Below are 14,264 nucleotides of genomic sequence, written 5' to 3' on the forward strand. Positions count from 1 at the left end.
TTTTCCAGAGCGGCTGTACCCGCTTGCGCTCCTCCGGCGACGCACACGGTGCCGCTTTCTTCACGCCCTCCCGACCCTTGTTTTTTCTCGCCTTTGGTACCGGCCGTTCTGAGAGGTGTGAGGTAACACTGCGTTGTGGTGTTGGCGTGCATTTCCACGACGGTGAGGGACGCGGCGCCTCTTTCCATGTGCCCGTTGGCCGTCCCCACGTCTTCTTTAGAAAACTGGTCTCTTCGGGCCCTCTACCTGGTTGAGTTTTTTTACGTTGACTTTTCTGAGCTCTTTATATATTTTGGATATCAGAGATGTCATTTGCAAATACCTTCTCCTGTTCAGTAGGTTACCTATTCAGGTTGTTGCTGATTTCCTTCGCTTTGCAAAAGCATTTTAGTTTGATATAGTCCCATTTGTTTATTTTGGGGTTTTTTTTTGTTCTTGCCTAAGGAGACAGATCCCCAAAAATATCACTAGTACTAGTGTCAGAGAGCTTCCTGCCTATGTTTTATTCTAGAAGTTTTATGGTTTCAGGTTTTACATGGAAGTCTCTATCCATTTTGAATTCATTTCTCTGTCTGGTCTAAGAAGGTAGTCTGGTTTCATTCTTCTGCATGTGGCTGTCTGGTTTTCCTGACCGTGATCTGAAAGACTGTCTCTTCCCCGTTGCATATGCTTGTGGCCTTTGTCGCAGATAAAGTAACCGTAGAAGGACGGCTTGCGTCCTCAGCTCTGTCCGACCGCATTGCTCTGTGTGTCTCTTCTTGTGCCGGGACCAGACCGTTGGGGCTATTAAACTTCTCGTGTAAGAAACCAGGGACTGTGATTCCTCCAGCTTTGTTCTCTTTCTCAAGACTGCTTTGGCTGGGGGTCTTCTCTGTTTCCGTATGAATTATAAGTCGCTTATTCTAGCTCTGTGAGAAGTGCCATCGGTGTTTCGGTAGGAATTGCGTCGATCCGTTGGGGATTTCGACAGGACTCTTCTGGGCCTCAGCATAGAGTCTCTCCGATACTCGCACCATCGCCGGTTCCTCTCGTCGCTGTCTCCCACCTCCCTGAGTGCAGGGCTTTCACCTTCGCAGCTAAAATTATTCGTGGGTATTTTATTCTCTTTTCTGTATTTGTGAATGGGGTTATTTTTTAAATTTCTCTTTCTGATAATTTGTTATTCTTGCATACAAATGCAGCACATTTCCACATACTGATTTTGTATCCTGTAAGTTTAATGACTTCATTTATTGGGTCTAATAGTTTCCAGGTGATGCTTTAGGGTTTCCTGTGTGCGGGATCGTGTCATCTGTGAATAGTGACAGCTTTAGTTCTTTCCGATTTGGAGGCCTGTCATTTCTTGTCTGATTGCTGCAGCAGGGACTTCCAATAATAGGTTGAGTGAAAATGGCTAGAGCGGGCACCCTTGACCTCCTCCTCGTCTCAGAGGGAACGCTCTCAGTACGTGACCACCGAGCACGTTAGCTCTGGACTTGTCGCACGTGGCCGTCCTCCTGTTGAGGTCACTCCTTCTATACCCACTTCGTTGAGAGTCTTTATCGTAAACGGATGTGGTGTCACATGCTGCTTCTGCATCTGTGGGGACATCGCGGGTCCTCCTTCGTGCGCGTGGCGTGTCGCGTTGACGGACTCGGGGTATTGCACCCCCGGACTGCGTCCCACTTGCTCACAGCGTGTGACCCTCTCACTGTATAGTTGAATTCCGTTTGCTCGTACTTTGTTGGGGACTTTGGTATCTGTGTTCATCAGAGATGTTGGCCTGAGACTTTCTTTTTTGTTTTTCTCCTTCCCTGGTGTCTTTGTCTGATTTGGGTATCAGGGTAATTCTGGCCTCGTAGAATGAGCTTAGAAGTGTTCCTTCCTCTTCAGTTTTATGGAATCGTTGGAGAAAGATATGTGCTAACTCTTTTTAAAACGTTTGTTGGGATACACCTGTGAAGCCGTCTGATCCTAGACTTGCGTGTGTTGGGAGTTGCTTGATTACCGATTCAGTTTCATTACTGGTAATTGGTCTGTTCGGATCTGCTGTTTCTTGCCGATGCAGTCTTGGAGGAGTGTATGTTTCTAGGAATTTATCCATTTCACCTAGCTTGTCCATTCTGCTGGCATGTGATTCTTCTTTAGTGTTACCGGTCGATCAGAAGCTGGGACGTACTCTCCTGTGTAAGCATCACGTGCCCTTGAGTGTGGCGGACCATCCACGAGTCCTGCAGATGCTGCGGGCCCCTGCCTTGTGCCTCACAGGGACACTGGCACAGTCTTTAACAAGATAATGGTTTAAAATGTTCCGGAATCAAAGCAAATTATATTGTATAACGACAGTTGCCATTCATAATACTGGCTCCAAAGGCTGATGAGATTCAGAAGTGCTTTCTGAATTGTTCTTGGTTGGGAAGTAACAATTATGTAGAAGGCACCAAGCGACATCAACAGAAGATCCGATCATTCCCTCTAGTGTGATTAGGAGGAGATGCCGGATTTTGAGTCTCTCCATCGCCAGATAATCCCCCTGGGTGAGCTTCCTCTCTCCTGCTGGGCGGCCCCGTGGCTCCCCTACAGGTGCCCCTTCCCTTCGCCCGCTGGCCCCATACACAGGGAGGCTGGTTCCGACTGGATATGCCCCCCAGGCACTCTGGAGCCCAAAGAGGTTTGTCTTTTCCCTTTCTCTTTTTTTTGGAAGACTATACTTTTTTTTTTTAAGTTTGTTTATGTAACGTGTATTGTATTACCATTTGCAGAGAGGTAGGAGAGTTCAGTGATTCATCAGCCGCATACAACACTGTTGCGTGTGTGACGTATGATGGCACTCACGTGGGGTTTAAGAGAGGTTTGTGTCTGACCCCGCTGTGCGTCAGGACGGTTCTGACTGGGCTCGTTCACCTGGCAGCTCTGTCTGGGCTCCTGCTGTGCATGGCAGGGGGAGCGGGGTGGAGACCGAACACCTGTGTCCTCTGCAAGCGTCCTGGGCAAGTGCTTGTCTTACCCCACCGTGTTCTGTTCAGGCCTCTCGTCAGTACATCCTGGTCATGCAGAATTACCTGGCAGGAGGTCTGTGTTCAAGCCAGAGTTCATTTACTCAAGACGGACAAAATCTGAAAATAGGAGAAGCCAGCACAGCACTCTTGGGACAGCGTGGCCTTGGTGGGTTCAGGTTAGTTCCGCGGCTGGGTCACTTGTGCGCAGGTCTGCCCGTGGCGCGGCCCGCGGTCCTAGGCCTTCCCGTCGCAGACGAGAGGTCAGAGATTAGGCCCCCGGACTCGGAGGTCCCATCCAACACTAGCAGGCTGGTTTTCTGAGTCCATCACAGCCAGTGGGAAACGCAAGGAAAGATCTAGAGCAGAGGCTGTTGGCCAGCAGGTTCCCGGCAGGCTCTGTGCTCCTTCCTGGGTCTCTCAGCACCCCCCGCCCCCGGCTGTGCCAGAGGTCAAACACCCGTGGTGACCACGCTGGTCATGGGGTCGCCATCAACAGGCGAGCTGTGGTCACACCGGAACAGCTGCTGGGCCTTGTGTCACACCCTCGTCACCTCCGTTACTGCTCCCAGTGCCTCTTGAGGTCATGGCGTCCCCGTTGTGCAGCTGTGGAGACGGAGCCTCACGGGACCGAGTCACCAGGCTGGGAAGGTGAACTGGCAGAGGAGCCTGGGCTGAAACAGGTCGCCTGGTTCCAGAAACCGGGTCCCTGCTCGTCCGTGGAGTCAAACTGCAGCCGCCTGCTCCCCGCACGTGCGCCGTGTTCCTGCCGCCTTGGGGTGGGGCCACTCCCGCTGCCTGAGCTCTGCCAGAGGTTGGTCCCCGTGGGTCTAGGGAACGGAGGGCTGTTCGCTCTTCGCCGGGGAGGAGGCCAACCACGATGTAGGGTCTCCTCGGGTGACAGTCTCCACCGGCCCCTCCCTCGGTTTTCCTTCCCCTGCCTGCAGCCCTGTCCCAGCCTCCTGCCTGCCCTGGGCCGGTGGCGCTGAGGTCTGGGGCACGGGCTCAGCACAGCCCTGGCGCACACGGCTTGGCCTGGCAGTGTCCGGCGGTGGGCGTGGAGCCGGGCCACCCGCTCGGGTCTTCAGCACAGATGGGGACAGGCGGGAGGTCAGTGCCGGGACTGCGTGTGGCAGCCTCAGACCGATCAGGAGCCTTGACACTGGTCTGAGATGCTTTCCTCAAGGACGGTGTGCAAACCCGAGTCCTCGTTTCTGCGCAGAAAGCGGAGTTACTCGGTTCACATTCCCTGAAGAGCTCTCTGTCTTGTGTTTCCGGTGTTCGAGTGGTGTCTGTTGCTGGTCTTCAGGGTCATTGTTGCGGGCCGGGGCTCTCAAGTGAGATGCTTGGGGCAGGGTGAACGTGGACACCCAGGTGGTGCAGGGCTGCCACCCCTCGGGAAGGAGGCAGCTGGGGCGCCTCAGGCTGCTGGAGCACGCTGCTGTCTGTGCCGACAGTCGCTCTGAGCCGTGCCGTCCGGTCGTTGCCCGGAGCGCAGGCCCCTTCGTGGAGCCCCGAACGGGAAGAGACCACCTCCTTCTGCAGCAGCCGCAGGGAGCCGCTGGGGCGGATGAGGAACCGCCACCACCTGTGGCTGCAGCCCAGGGGGCCGGCGTTCTCTGTGCAGGTCGGGGCTCCACCACCCACCTTGGGAGACAGCCCAGTTGGGGGTCTCCCCTTGATTCCACTCTGTGCCACCTTTACCCTGTGCCCAGGGGTGGGTCTGGCTCCCGGTAAGCAGGGCAGCGTGTGGCTGTCTGTGGCGACCAGCCGTGGGACAGAGGAGGCCAGGCTTTCCCCAACATGGAAGACTCCCCAGAGGCTGGTCATGGATTCCGCATATCCTACTGGGGAGCCCACGATTAGGTCGTGGCCGTGGGTCCTGCCGCAGCCCGGCTTCAGCAGCACGTCACTCGTCTCTGCCGTGAGGTCGGAAGTGTTTGGCTAAGTGTGACTACACCAGTGACTGCACCAGACTCGATTTAAACGAGTCTGCCGTGCTCCCAGGGCGTGAAAAGTGGGGACCGCGGTCGGAGCAGCCGGTGCCTCCTTCCTGTGGGCCGGCCTCTGGCTGCCCTGCAGGCTACTCTGCCGTCAGCCCCAAGACACCTTCCCAGGCCGGTTGGGAAACAGCCAAAAGAACACGTGTCTGGCCCTGCTGGCCTGAGTAGATCCGGCCCGTAAATAATGATGCCAGAGTAGCTTGAGGTGTGGGCTGTCGCTGATACGGACCCAAGGCTGTGATTTTGAGCTCAGCTTTGTCCCTCCCACACCCCAGGTGAGCCTGGCAGCGGGCACTGTGTCAGAGAAGTGCTGGTTTAGAGACCCCCCAGCGGAAGGAGTTGGGGGGGGAGACAGGTATCTGCATGCTCTGGAAAACTCTAGAAAGAGCGCACTCGGCAGTGTCGATGCGGGTTAACTCTACTGATGGGTGCTAGTAAGGCAGAGAAGAGAGCTGTTTCTGGGAAGGGTTAATATCTTCTAAGAGTGGACCCGAGAACGGCCATTGTCAGCCCCACTGGCCCACCTCTCGGGAGCGCTCGAGGAGGCTGGCCATCAGCGTGCCAGCGACGTCTGGCCACTGCCAGGCCTCACCTGACCGGACGGTTCCGCGGCCCCCTTTGCTGCTGCTCCAGCAGAGAGCAAATTGATTGCGGCTCAATCAGAGAAGGTGGGAGTGATGGGCGGGTGGGGAGACGTATTTGAGAGATTGGAGACCGCTCCTGCTTCCTGGCTCCAGGCGCGTCTCTGCCCTTTGCCGTAGATCCGCAGGCTCCCACTGTGCGTCCCCGGAGAGCACTCGCAGGAGGTGACAGGAGCGTCCTCGTTGCTGGGGATCAGGCTGGGAGAGGCTCAGGCTCCTGGCCCCGTGCATGTTCAGAGTGTAGCTCACGGGAGCCCCCAGGTGTCCCTGTCATTGGGGTTTTGCAAGACTTGTCTTAACTCGTGGTGGAAATTTACACCCTTAGACGCGTCAGGTTGCATCCTTGCAAGTCTTAGGATGTGGGCTTGGGAATGTGGGCCGCGCCCTCGGCAGCTGCGACCTAGCATGAAATCTGATGCCCCAGAAGTGAACCAGGAGGCACGGAAGTTAGGGACCGGTACAGCCGGACTGGGGCGGCTAGCCCAGCAGGGAGCGGGCCTCGGTGGAATGAGGAGGTCTGGAATTCTGCGTTCCACACTTGGGTATCTTGGCGTTGTGTAGTCTCTCCTTCTGTGACCTGCGTGGAAAGCAGAGAACGTTCTTTCAGGGTGTGAACCCCCGGAGGACAGTGTCTGTCCCCAGCAGTGTTGGGAGGGGCTAGAGTCAGGCAGGCGCGGAAGCTTTCCTGGCGGAGTTGATGCGTGAGAGCCCCGAGCTCCTCATCTGTAGATGTGGGGGCCGCCAGCTGCTCAGGGCTGTGTGCAGTTTAGATCGGGGTGTAGACCAGCGACTTGGCGTGGTGCCTGGTCCATGAAGTGTTTAGTATTTCTTGAGTGGCTTGAAGCAGCTCCAAGAAACCTCTTTTCACTTTGGAAAGCCTCTTCCAGAAGTTCCCCTAGGAGACTGTGGTGAGGATAGGTTTCGAGACTTTCTAGAGAAATCCAAGCAAGCCCCTGTACGGAAGACTTGCTCTCATTTTGGTCTTGACTCAAGTAGGTCCTTGAATTAGGACCAGCCACCAGCTGTCTGTACACTGGATGCTTCGTGCATGAAACCCGTTACCCAAAACTCCCCACTGTCCCCTGCAGCCCCTGACAGTCCACCAAAGGGAGAGGTACGAGGCTCCTTCCCCAGAGCTTTCCCTCAAACTGGTCCCCAGACCATCGGTACGCAGAATGTTATCCCAAGCTCATTAAAAGTCCAGGGTTTGGGGTCATACCAAAGGCATACAAATCAGAACCTGAAGTTTAGAATACCAGATGCCAAGGTCACGTGTGTGCTCCAGGGTCCGTGAACTTAGAGGATTTCTGGAAGAGTGTGAATGGCGTGCTGCTGTGGACCGGGCGGGTGCATCCTGCCTTGCTCGCTGTGGGGAGAGACCCAGGAGTACTTGTCAGTGTCTCACCTGGCCATGGGCCTCCATCATTTCGTCAAGGACAGGAAGTGGGACCTTACCACGGCTGTAGACTAGACAGCTGGGGCTTTGGGCTGGCGGTGTTTGTGTCCCTCCTCTTCGCAGGACTGACGTTCTGGAGGTGAGCACGTGAGGCCCGTGTGACGTCTGCATGTTGGCATCAGGGGGCGGGGCTCCCACTTCCTTCCCTGGGACATTTCTGTTGCTGCCCTGCAGCTGCCCACCCTTCGCCTGCCAGCTCTGCCCACACCTCCCTCCGCAGTCACTGCTCCAGCCCCCGGACTCCTGGTGCCCTGTGACTCAGCTCAGGCTGCAGATACGGTGGTCCTGGGGGTGGGTCCTCGGCCACCTGCGGAGAGGCCATGGCGCGAGGCCACCCCGTGACCTTGCTGTCACGGTGTCTGCGGCATGCCTCTGGGTAGACAGCCGCTCCTCCCCCGCGTCCCACCCCGTGACCGGAGGACGCTGCGCCGCCTGTTTCTTCAGCCGTTCCTGCGCCTTCGTCCGTCCGGCCTCCGTTCCAGCCGAGACGCAAGGACTTCCTTTCCTGGTCAGATTGGCTGAAATGTGTCATCTCGCCCTGTTTAGACCCCACCAGCTACCCTCTGTGGTTCCAGCTTTGAGCCCAGCGTGTCCAGGGTGAGCGAGGGGCTCCTGCAGGTGCCGACAGGCCCTGCTCACCCTCCCTGCCGTGTCCACGGGGCCCGGGCGTGAGAACGCCCAGAGCCTGTGGCTCACTGAGGGAGACGTTAACTGGCAAGGGATCCCATGCACGAAAGGATTTTTCCCGAAAGCCCGTGCCCTGAGGCAGGAAGGACCGCTCTGACCCGGCGTCTCTTCAGTCGGCACTTTCTTCCTCTCCCCCGAGAAGCCTTTGCTCTCCATGCTCTGTCTCCCTCGTCCTGCACTCCGAAAACACGCTCTCTACCCAGAGTCCAGGGGCAACAGCCATTCTTTCTTTCCAAGAAAAGCCTAAACACAAAAGAAGAAACCCAAAGTTAGGACCCAAACCGTGGACACCGTGGAAAGTGACAGTTGCTCTGAGAGTATTTGATACGTTTAAAAAGGCCACACCCGCCGCGGGGCCCTCGAGGAACGAGCCGGGTATTTTCACAGAAGTTAATAATCATCCTCATGTGTAACACGCTTGACGCCTTTCTTGCAAAGAGAAAACATCTGCCCGGTGTCTGATGTCTCCGAGAGCTTTATGAGCGCCATAAACCCAGTCTCCAGCACCCGCCAGAGAGGCTTCCCCTCCGCTAGGCCTCCCTGGGGGGCGAATGGAGGTATTTAAAATGTGTCTGTGTGAAACAGCCCTTGACAAATTGGTTTTCATACAGGGAAGTCTGCTCCTCCTAGAATATATTATGACAAAGTCTAGAAGCAAATTCATTTTTATGATTTTGTTGTTCTTACTTGGAATTACTGCAGATCCTTACAAATTTGGAGCAAGGCTTAGCTGAAGACGGGACCATGAGCAGCATCACACCGGAGAACAGACAAGGTCAGTAGCCAGACTTCTCATTAAATAATTATCGAGAGTTGTCAGAAGAGTCAGCCCCGAAGGTTTTCTTGTGTCTCGTCCTTTTTCATGCATTACTCAGTAATGCACTGGTCCTTGCATGAGTTCATTGCGCGTTCCCGAGTTGGGAAGCCAGGCACCGGGCCTGGCACTGTTGGTACATGAAGAGCAGACACAGGCGTGAGGGCTGCCCACAGGCAGCCTCATTGAGTACAGAGGACCTGCCTATACCCAGTAATCCAGAAACCAGTGTGGCTTCCATGCTGGGTAAGTACTGGGAAGGAGGGGAGCTCAGGCCTTCCTGGAAGGGGCGCTCCTGGGAGGGTCTGCCTGCCAGAGCCACAGCCTTGGCAGGGGCAGTGTGAGGCCCTTTGGGCCTGCCGAGGAGAGGAAGAGATTTGCACACAGCCGAGGCCAGGCCGACAAACTCAGTCTTGTCACTGAGCACTGCCCTGCTGGGAGCCAGCTGCATGTTGAGATCATGCCGTGTCTTGAGAACAGTAAGGATGAACTAATTGTGCTTCAAAACCCAACTCAAATGGTGCCTCCCAAGAAGCCCTTCCCCTACCCCTCCTTCCTCAGGGCCCGTCCTCCCTGTCCCCCCCAGCATCGGTGCCACTCTGTCGCACCTCCGGGGGCCCGACTCGGAGCGGGCTGTGCTGACCGCTGGCCGGCGTGCCTTATTCCGGCATGCCGTGGGCTTCCTCGGAAGCAGCTCCGGGAGGACCGGGGGGCCAGGAGCAGGCGAGATGGCCTGGGGAGGGGATCGGTCGGGGTGGAGGGCCGAGCTGGTGCCCCCGGGGCTGTGCTGACCCTGGCTGTGCCCGGGAGCACGGGAGGAGGAGGAACAGCGTGGGCCCGCGTTTGCCTTGGAGCCCGGCCGCCCCGGGCTACATTTCGGCTTTAAACACAGCGTCCTCTGAGAGATCGCAGGCGGCCAGGCGTGTAGGGCGGCGCGTGTGTGCGCGTACACGGTGACGTACACGCCCTTCCCAGCAGGGTAGCTGCAGGTGAGTGAGCGAGGAGGGAGGTCGCTACCCTCCGACGTCCCGCTCTCGGGCACTGTCTGCACGTGGCCACTTCTCCCCGCGGAGGGCCTGTTGCAGGGGGGTCAGCAGGGAGGTGCTAGATCCCAGAAAGCACTTCCAGGATAACAAAGGGTCATCATAAACAGACTGCAGGGTGAATAGGAGGAGAATTGGCGCTTGAAAGAAGCCTGGAGATAAGCCACGGTGCACTGAGACAGCCGTGTTTTATGTTCATTAACAAAAGATACTGTTCAGAATGAAGGGAGTTACGTGCTTAATTCTGGCAGTTAGCTTTATGTGTTCTTAAGCAGTACGAGAGTAAGCATAACTTCTAGAAGGTTGTCACCCCGCAGTGGGCCACCGGTCCCGGCAGCAGCGGGACGATCAGATTCAGAGTAAGGCAGGCCAAAGTAGAGTCGCGCAAGTATGCCCCCCGCCCTCGGCTGAACCGGCCGGCCAGTGTGCCCCCGCCACCTGCCTCCCCACACCTCCCTGCTCCCAGTGCTGCCCAGCCCGCTCCCACCGTGCTTCCCGTGTCCCCCCCGTCCCCCCTTCCTCCTGAGCCGGCTGTGCCCTCCTGTTCCCCTTCCCACCTTCCTCCTGGGCCCTGTGTGTGACCACAGGCCACCACTGGGCAGACCCCCGTGAGGAGCCGGCTTGGGTTCTGCGTCCTCGCCGCCCTCCTCCCTCCCCTGCGAGAGTGCTCCTGACCTTTGAGCGGTACGTCTGTGCCCTTCCCACACCGATGCTCAGAGTCTGACGGCCGGACGAGAGTAGAGTTTTCCTCGGAAAGGGTCTGCAGTGGGGCCTGGAGAAGGCAGAGCTCGGGGTGCAGATGCTGGTGGGCCGTCCTCTGCCAGCCCCACAGCCCGGGCTCTTGCCGCCAGGCGGCGCCCCCTGGAGGTCACCCGGAGAGGTGTCCAGCGTCTGGGCAGTGCCTGCAGCCGTCGGCAGGCCCGTGTGTGTTCACTGTCCGTGAACATGGCTCGGGTTGGGCTGTGTGGTCTCCTGTCTGCCCTGCGGCTGACCCAGTCCCCTCCCGTTCTCCTTGCTGTGGCATTTCTGCACCTGTTCTCCTTCCTGAGCCAAGGGCACTGGCCCGACGCCCCGGGCTCAGCATGGGACGTGCCTCCAACCTGTGCGCACTCACCCCTTGCCTCTCTTGCAGCCTCCATCCAGCTGTGGGGGTCCCGCCTGGGCCGGGTGATGTGCTCCATGGCCAACTGCTTGCTGCTGATGAAGGTGCGTCGGGTCTGGGAGAGGGTGTCTCAGAAGCCGTGCGGGGCGCCGGGACCCTGTGAGGAAGGGCCCCGTGGGGAGCGGGAGGCGCTGCCGGAGCAGAGCGCTCAGTGGCACTCTGACTCTGACATTGGCTCCCAGTGAAGGAGATCTCAGCGGACGCTGAGTTGACAGTGTCAAGTCGGATTGTTCAAACGTGGGTCTCGATGATTTAACGAAAATCATCATTCACCCTCCCCCCCCACCCCCCGGCCTCTGTGGTTTTCTCTGAATTCCGTCCCAGAAAGGTCCCGGGGAAGAGCGGTGATTTCCCTTTTCCTGACCAGGCGGGCCTGTGGACGCCCATGGCCTCTGGAGCCGGGCTTGCCCACGACCCCTGTGTCTCAGGGACGTCCCCCCCACCCCAAGGAGGCGGCCCACACGTCCAGGAGGCTGACGTCAGGAGCTGCTCCTTCGTTTCCTCCAGCCTGGTCTCCGGTGGGCCCCTGGCAGCTGAGAGCGGCGTCCTCACTCCTTCTCCTCTGGGGACCTGGCTCAGCTGGGACCCCGCGTAGGGGGACAGGGAAGGCTGCCGCGGGAGTCGCTCAGTCCCAGACCCCTCATGAGCTATGGTGAGACCGAGAGCCTGAGTCCCCCACAGGTCAGCCCAAGGTCATTCCTGAGCTTGATTTTCAGCAAAGCAGAGCAGGCGGCTCCTCGCGGGGGAGTCCCATGGTTGGCCCTGCTGTGACAGCCGAGTTACACATCTGTCCCTCGCGGCCCTGCGTGTGAGGTCGTGCCCTGGGTGCGGCATGGAGGGCTTGGCTGCGGGCCTGCGTTCCCAGCACAGCCTTGCGCCTGCTCAGTCAGGGAGAGGACGGGTGGTCTGGGCACGCCCCCGAGCAGCCTGCACTGGGCAGGTCGGGACTCCCATCCCGGTGGCCCTGTAGGGGTGGGACACAAGGGCACACAGCGACTCTGCCACGCCCTTCGTGTCCAGGAGCCCTGGGCTCTGGCTCTGACCTTGACGCCACGCCCCTCAGTGCAGGAGCGCAGAGCCTCCTCCCTGCTTGTGGGGGGGGGGGAGTTCGGACAAGGTGGCGGCCCTTGTGGTGACATCCGTCATGGTCTTGCCCCAGGCGTGTGTGTGGGCAGGAGGGAGCATCTTCTCTCCCACCTGCAGCCTTGGCAATGAGCAGGTCCCTCCCTAGAGCCTGGCCCTGTCCCCTCTGCCCCGGCACACGGGCCATTCTCCCCGGCTCTGGAACCCCATGCCCCAGCCTCCCTCCCTGGGGCCGCAGCAGCCGCACGGGAGCCCTAGCAGCTTGTGCAGAGGAAGAGCCGCCCGCACAGTCACGGGCTGACGTTCCCTTCGTCGGGGGCTGACACTGCCCAGGAGGGACGTTAGGTGTTCCACCGGCAGACTTGTATTCGCATCGCGAAGACACAGTAGTAGACGATGACATGATAAAGTGCCTGTGCTGCCCGCCCGGCAACGGTGAGGCGCGAGCGGGCCCCGTGTGACTTTGCTGCCTGCTTTGCCGGGACCCGAGACAGCCTGCTCTGATTTCAGAAATAGTTCATGAGGAATGCCATTGAATTGGAATTTCCCACACATCTGATGAGTTAAAAAGAGGGAACGCCATGCCGTGGAGGCCTGAGCCAGCACGTGTGCCCCTTCTCTGGCCACGTGGGGAGCACGTGTGTGGCTCAGGGCGACTCGTGTGGCTCATGCTTGGCCGACAGCATGTTATGTCATCAGCCACTCAGTTATGGTCAGTAATGTTTCTTTACAGTGAAACAAATGCTATTTGATGATGGGAAATCAGCTCATACATTACAGCCCCGAATACCCGTGGGACGTGCCGTCGGGCTCTGGGACCGGAGTGTCATGGCCGGGGAGACTGGCCCAGTCCCGCGCTATAAATCACTCTCCCTCTCCTTGGACCCGTGGTGGGCCTTGGGTGCCACGCGGCAGGAGCCACACTGGCCAAGCACAGCGCCTGCTGCCTCGGGGGGGCCGCCGAGACCCCCTACTGGCCCCACGTAGGCTCCAGCCGAGGGGCCACGCGGCCACGTCAGCTGGCTTCAGCCCCCTTCGGATGTCCACGCAAACCCTCTCCGGCCTCCAAAGCAGCAGCTGCCGAAGCAAGAGGCTGAGCGCTGAGCTGATGAAGTAGCCCCGTCCTGTCAGCAGGTCCCTTGTGGCCTTTCCCGCCTGGGTGCGCTGTCCGCCGCGGGCTGGACGCTCCCGGAAGAGCTCACTTGAGCCATTTTCCATTTAAGAGGCTGTGTTCCCTCCTCTTCCAGGAAATAAACCGTCTCAGGCAATGATACTCCCTTAGGGAAGCTCTGTGACGAGCTCCCGCTGCGCTGTATTTGGTAATGGGCTCCGTAAAACATGGCCAAGCCCGTCCGGAGGCCACAGCCACTCCTGGCCCGTGTCCCCCATGGGCTGCTGGCACCCTTAGCGCCGCCGCCGCCACCTGGGGTCTGACGGGCCAACCTCCCCAGCCTCCCCACGCGCATCTCACGCCTGTGCACCTACCCTGGTTCACTGTGCCCAGAGGGTGGTGTTTTCACAGGTCCGCAGCACAACAACCCCATCAGGGATCGGTGCTTGGTTCGCTCACCGTCCTCTCGGACCAGTCGTCTCCGGAAGCACTGGTTCCTGGCCGGAAGCGCCAAGGCAGAGCTGTGAGGCGGTGATGCTGGCTTCCGTGGACTTGCACTTCCGTGGAAGTGGGCGGGCCACCGCGTCCACAGGCCGCCATGTGTCAGTGACACTCTGGCGCTACCAGGAACGTCAGACCTGCCTTCGGTTCTCGCTGAAGTGGCAGCAAGGGGCTGCTGTTGAATTACAGGACGCGACTGCCCCTGGAGCCCGCGGGGGCATCCCGTGCACTCCGCTGGGGCCCTACACCAGCCGCCAAGCGGGGCCTCAGCACACACTTGCACACCCACTCCCACACTTACACTCACAGCTGTGCACACATTTCACTCATGCTCATGCACACATTCACGTATCCACTTGGTTTCTCATCCTCAGGCTTGCACGCACACACTTGGTCGTGCTTGTACATACGCCCATGTATGTGCTTGCTCTCTTACACTTGTGCTTGCACTCACGGTTGTACATAAGCCACACATCTCACTCACTGGCACAGTCATGCACTTGTGCACGATACACAACCCTCAAACTGCACAGCCCCGCTGTGGGCGGCCGTGACAGCAGAACGCCAGGGGGAAGGACAGGCGGGTGCTCTCAGGGTCCTTGTGAATCATTTGAATAAGACTTGTCTTAATGAGCGTCACTGGAAGGTTCCAGAATGGAGAGAGTTTTTTCATTCTTCTCCGAAACTGGGATTTTACTGGTCACCTGTCTGTTTGTAGACCACTCCAGTGAGCACATGGGTAGCTTGGCTCTGCCTGCCAATGCGGAGGAATAAAGCACTTGTGGGGG

At 58.4% G+C, this 14,264-nt stretch overlaps 1 protein-coding gene across 3 annotated transcripts in view; it reads left to right on the forward strand.

The window, feature by feature from the left end:
- TRAPPC12 (trafficking protein particle complex subunit 12) overlaps window positions 1-14,264 on the forward strand; it is a 65,896-nt gene that overhangs the window by 40,169 nt on the left and 11,463 nt on the right. For all 3 annotated transcript variants that reach the window (XM_082746337.1, XM_082746338.1, XM_082746339.1), the window contains exons 7-8: window positions 8,465-8,537; window positions 10,752-10,825. In XM_082746337.1, coding sequence (XP_082602463.1) covers window positions 8,465-8,537; window positions 10,752-10,825 — 147 coding nt within the window. The remainder of the gene's footprint in view (window positions 1-8,464; window positions 8,538-10,751; window positions 10,826-14,264) is intronic.

The sequence above is a fragment of the Mustela nivalis genome (assembly GCF_964662115.1).
Source record: "Mustela nivalis genome assembly, chromosome: 8".
Taxonomy (NCBI): Eukaryota; Metazoa; Chordata; class Mammalia; order Carnivora; family Mustelidae; genus Mustela; species Mustela nivalis.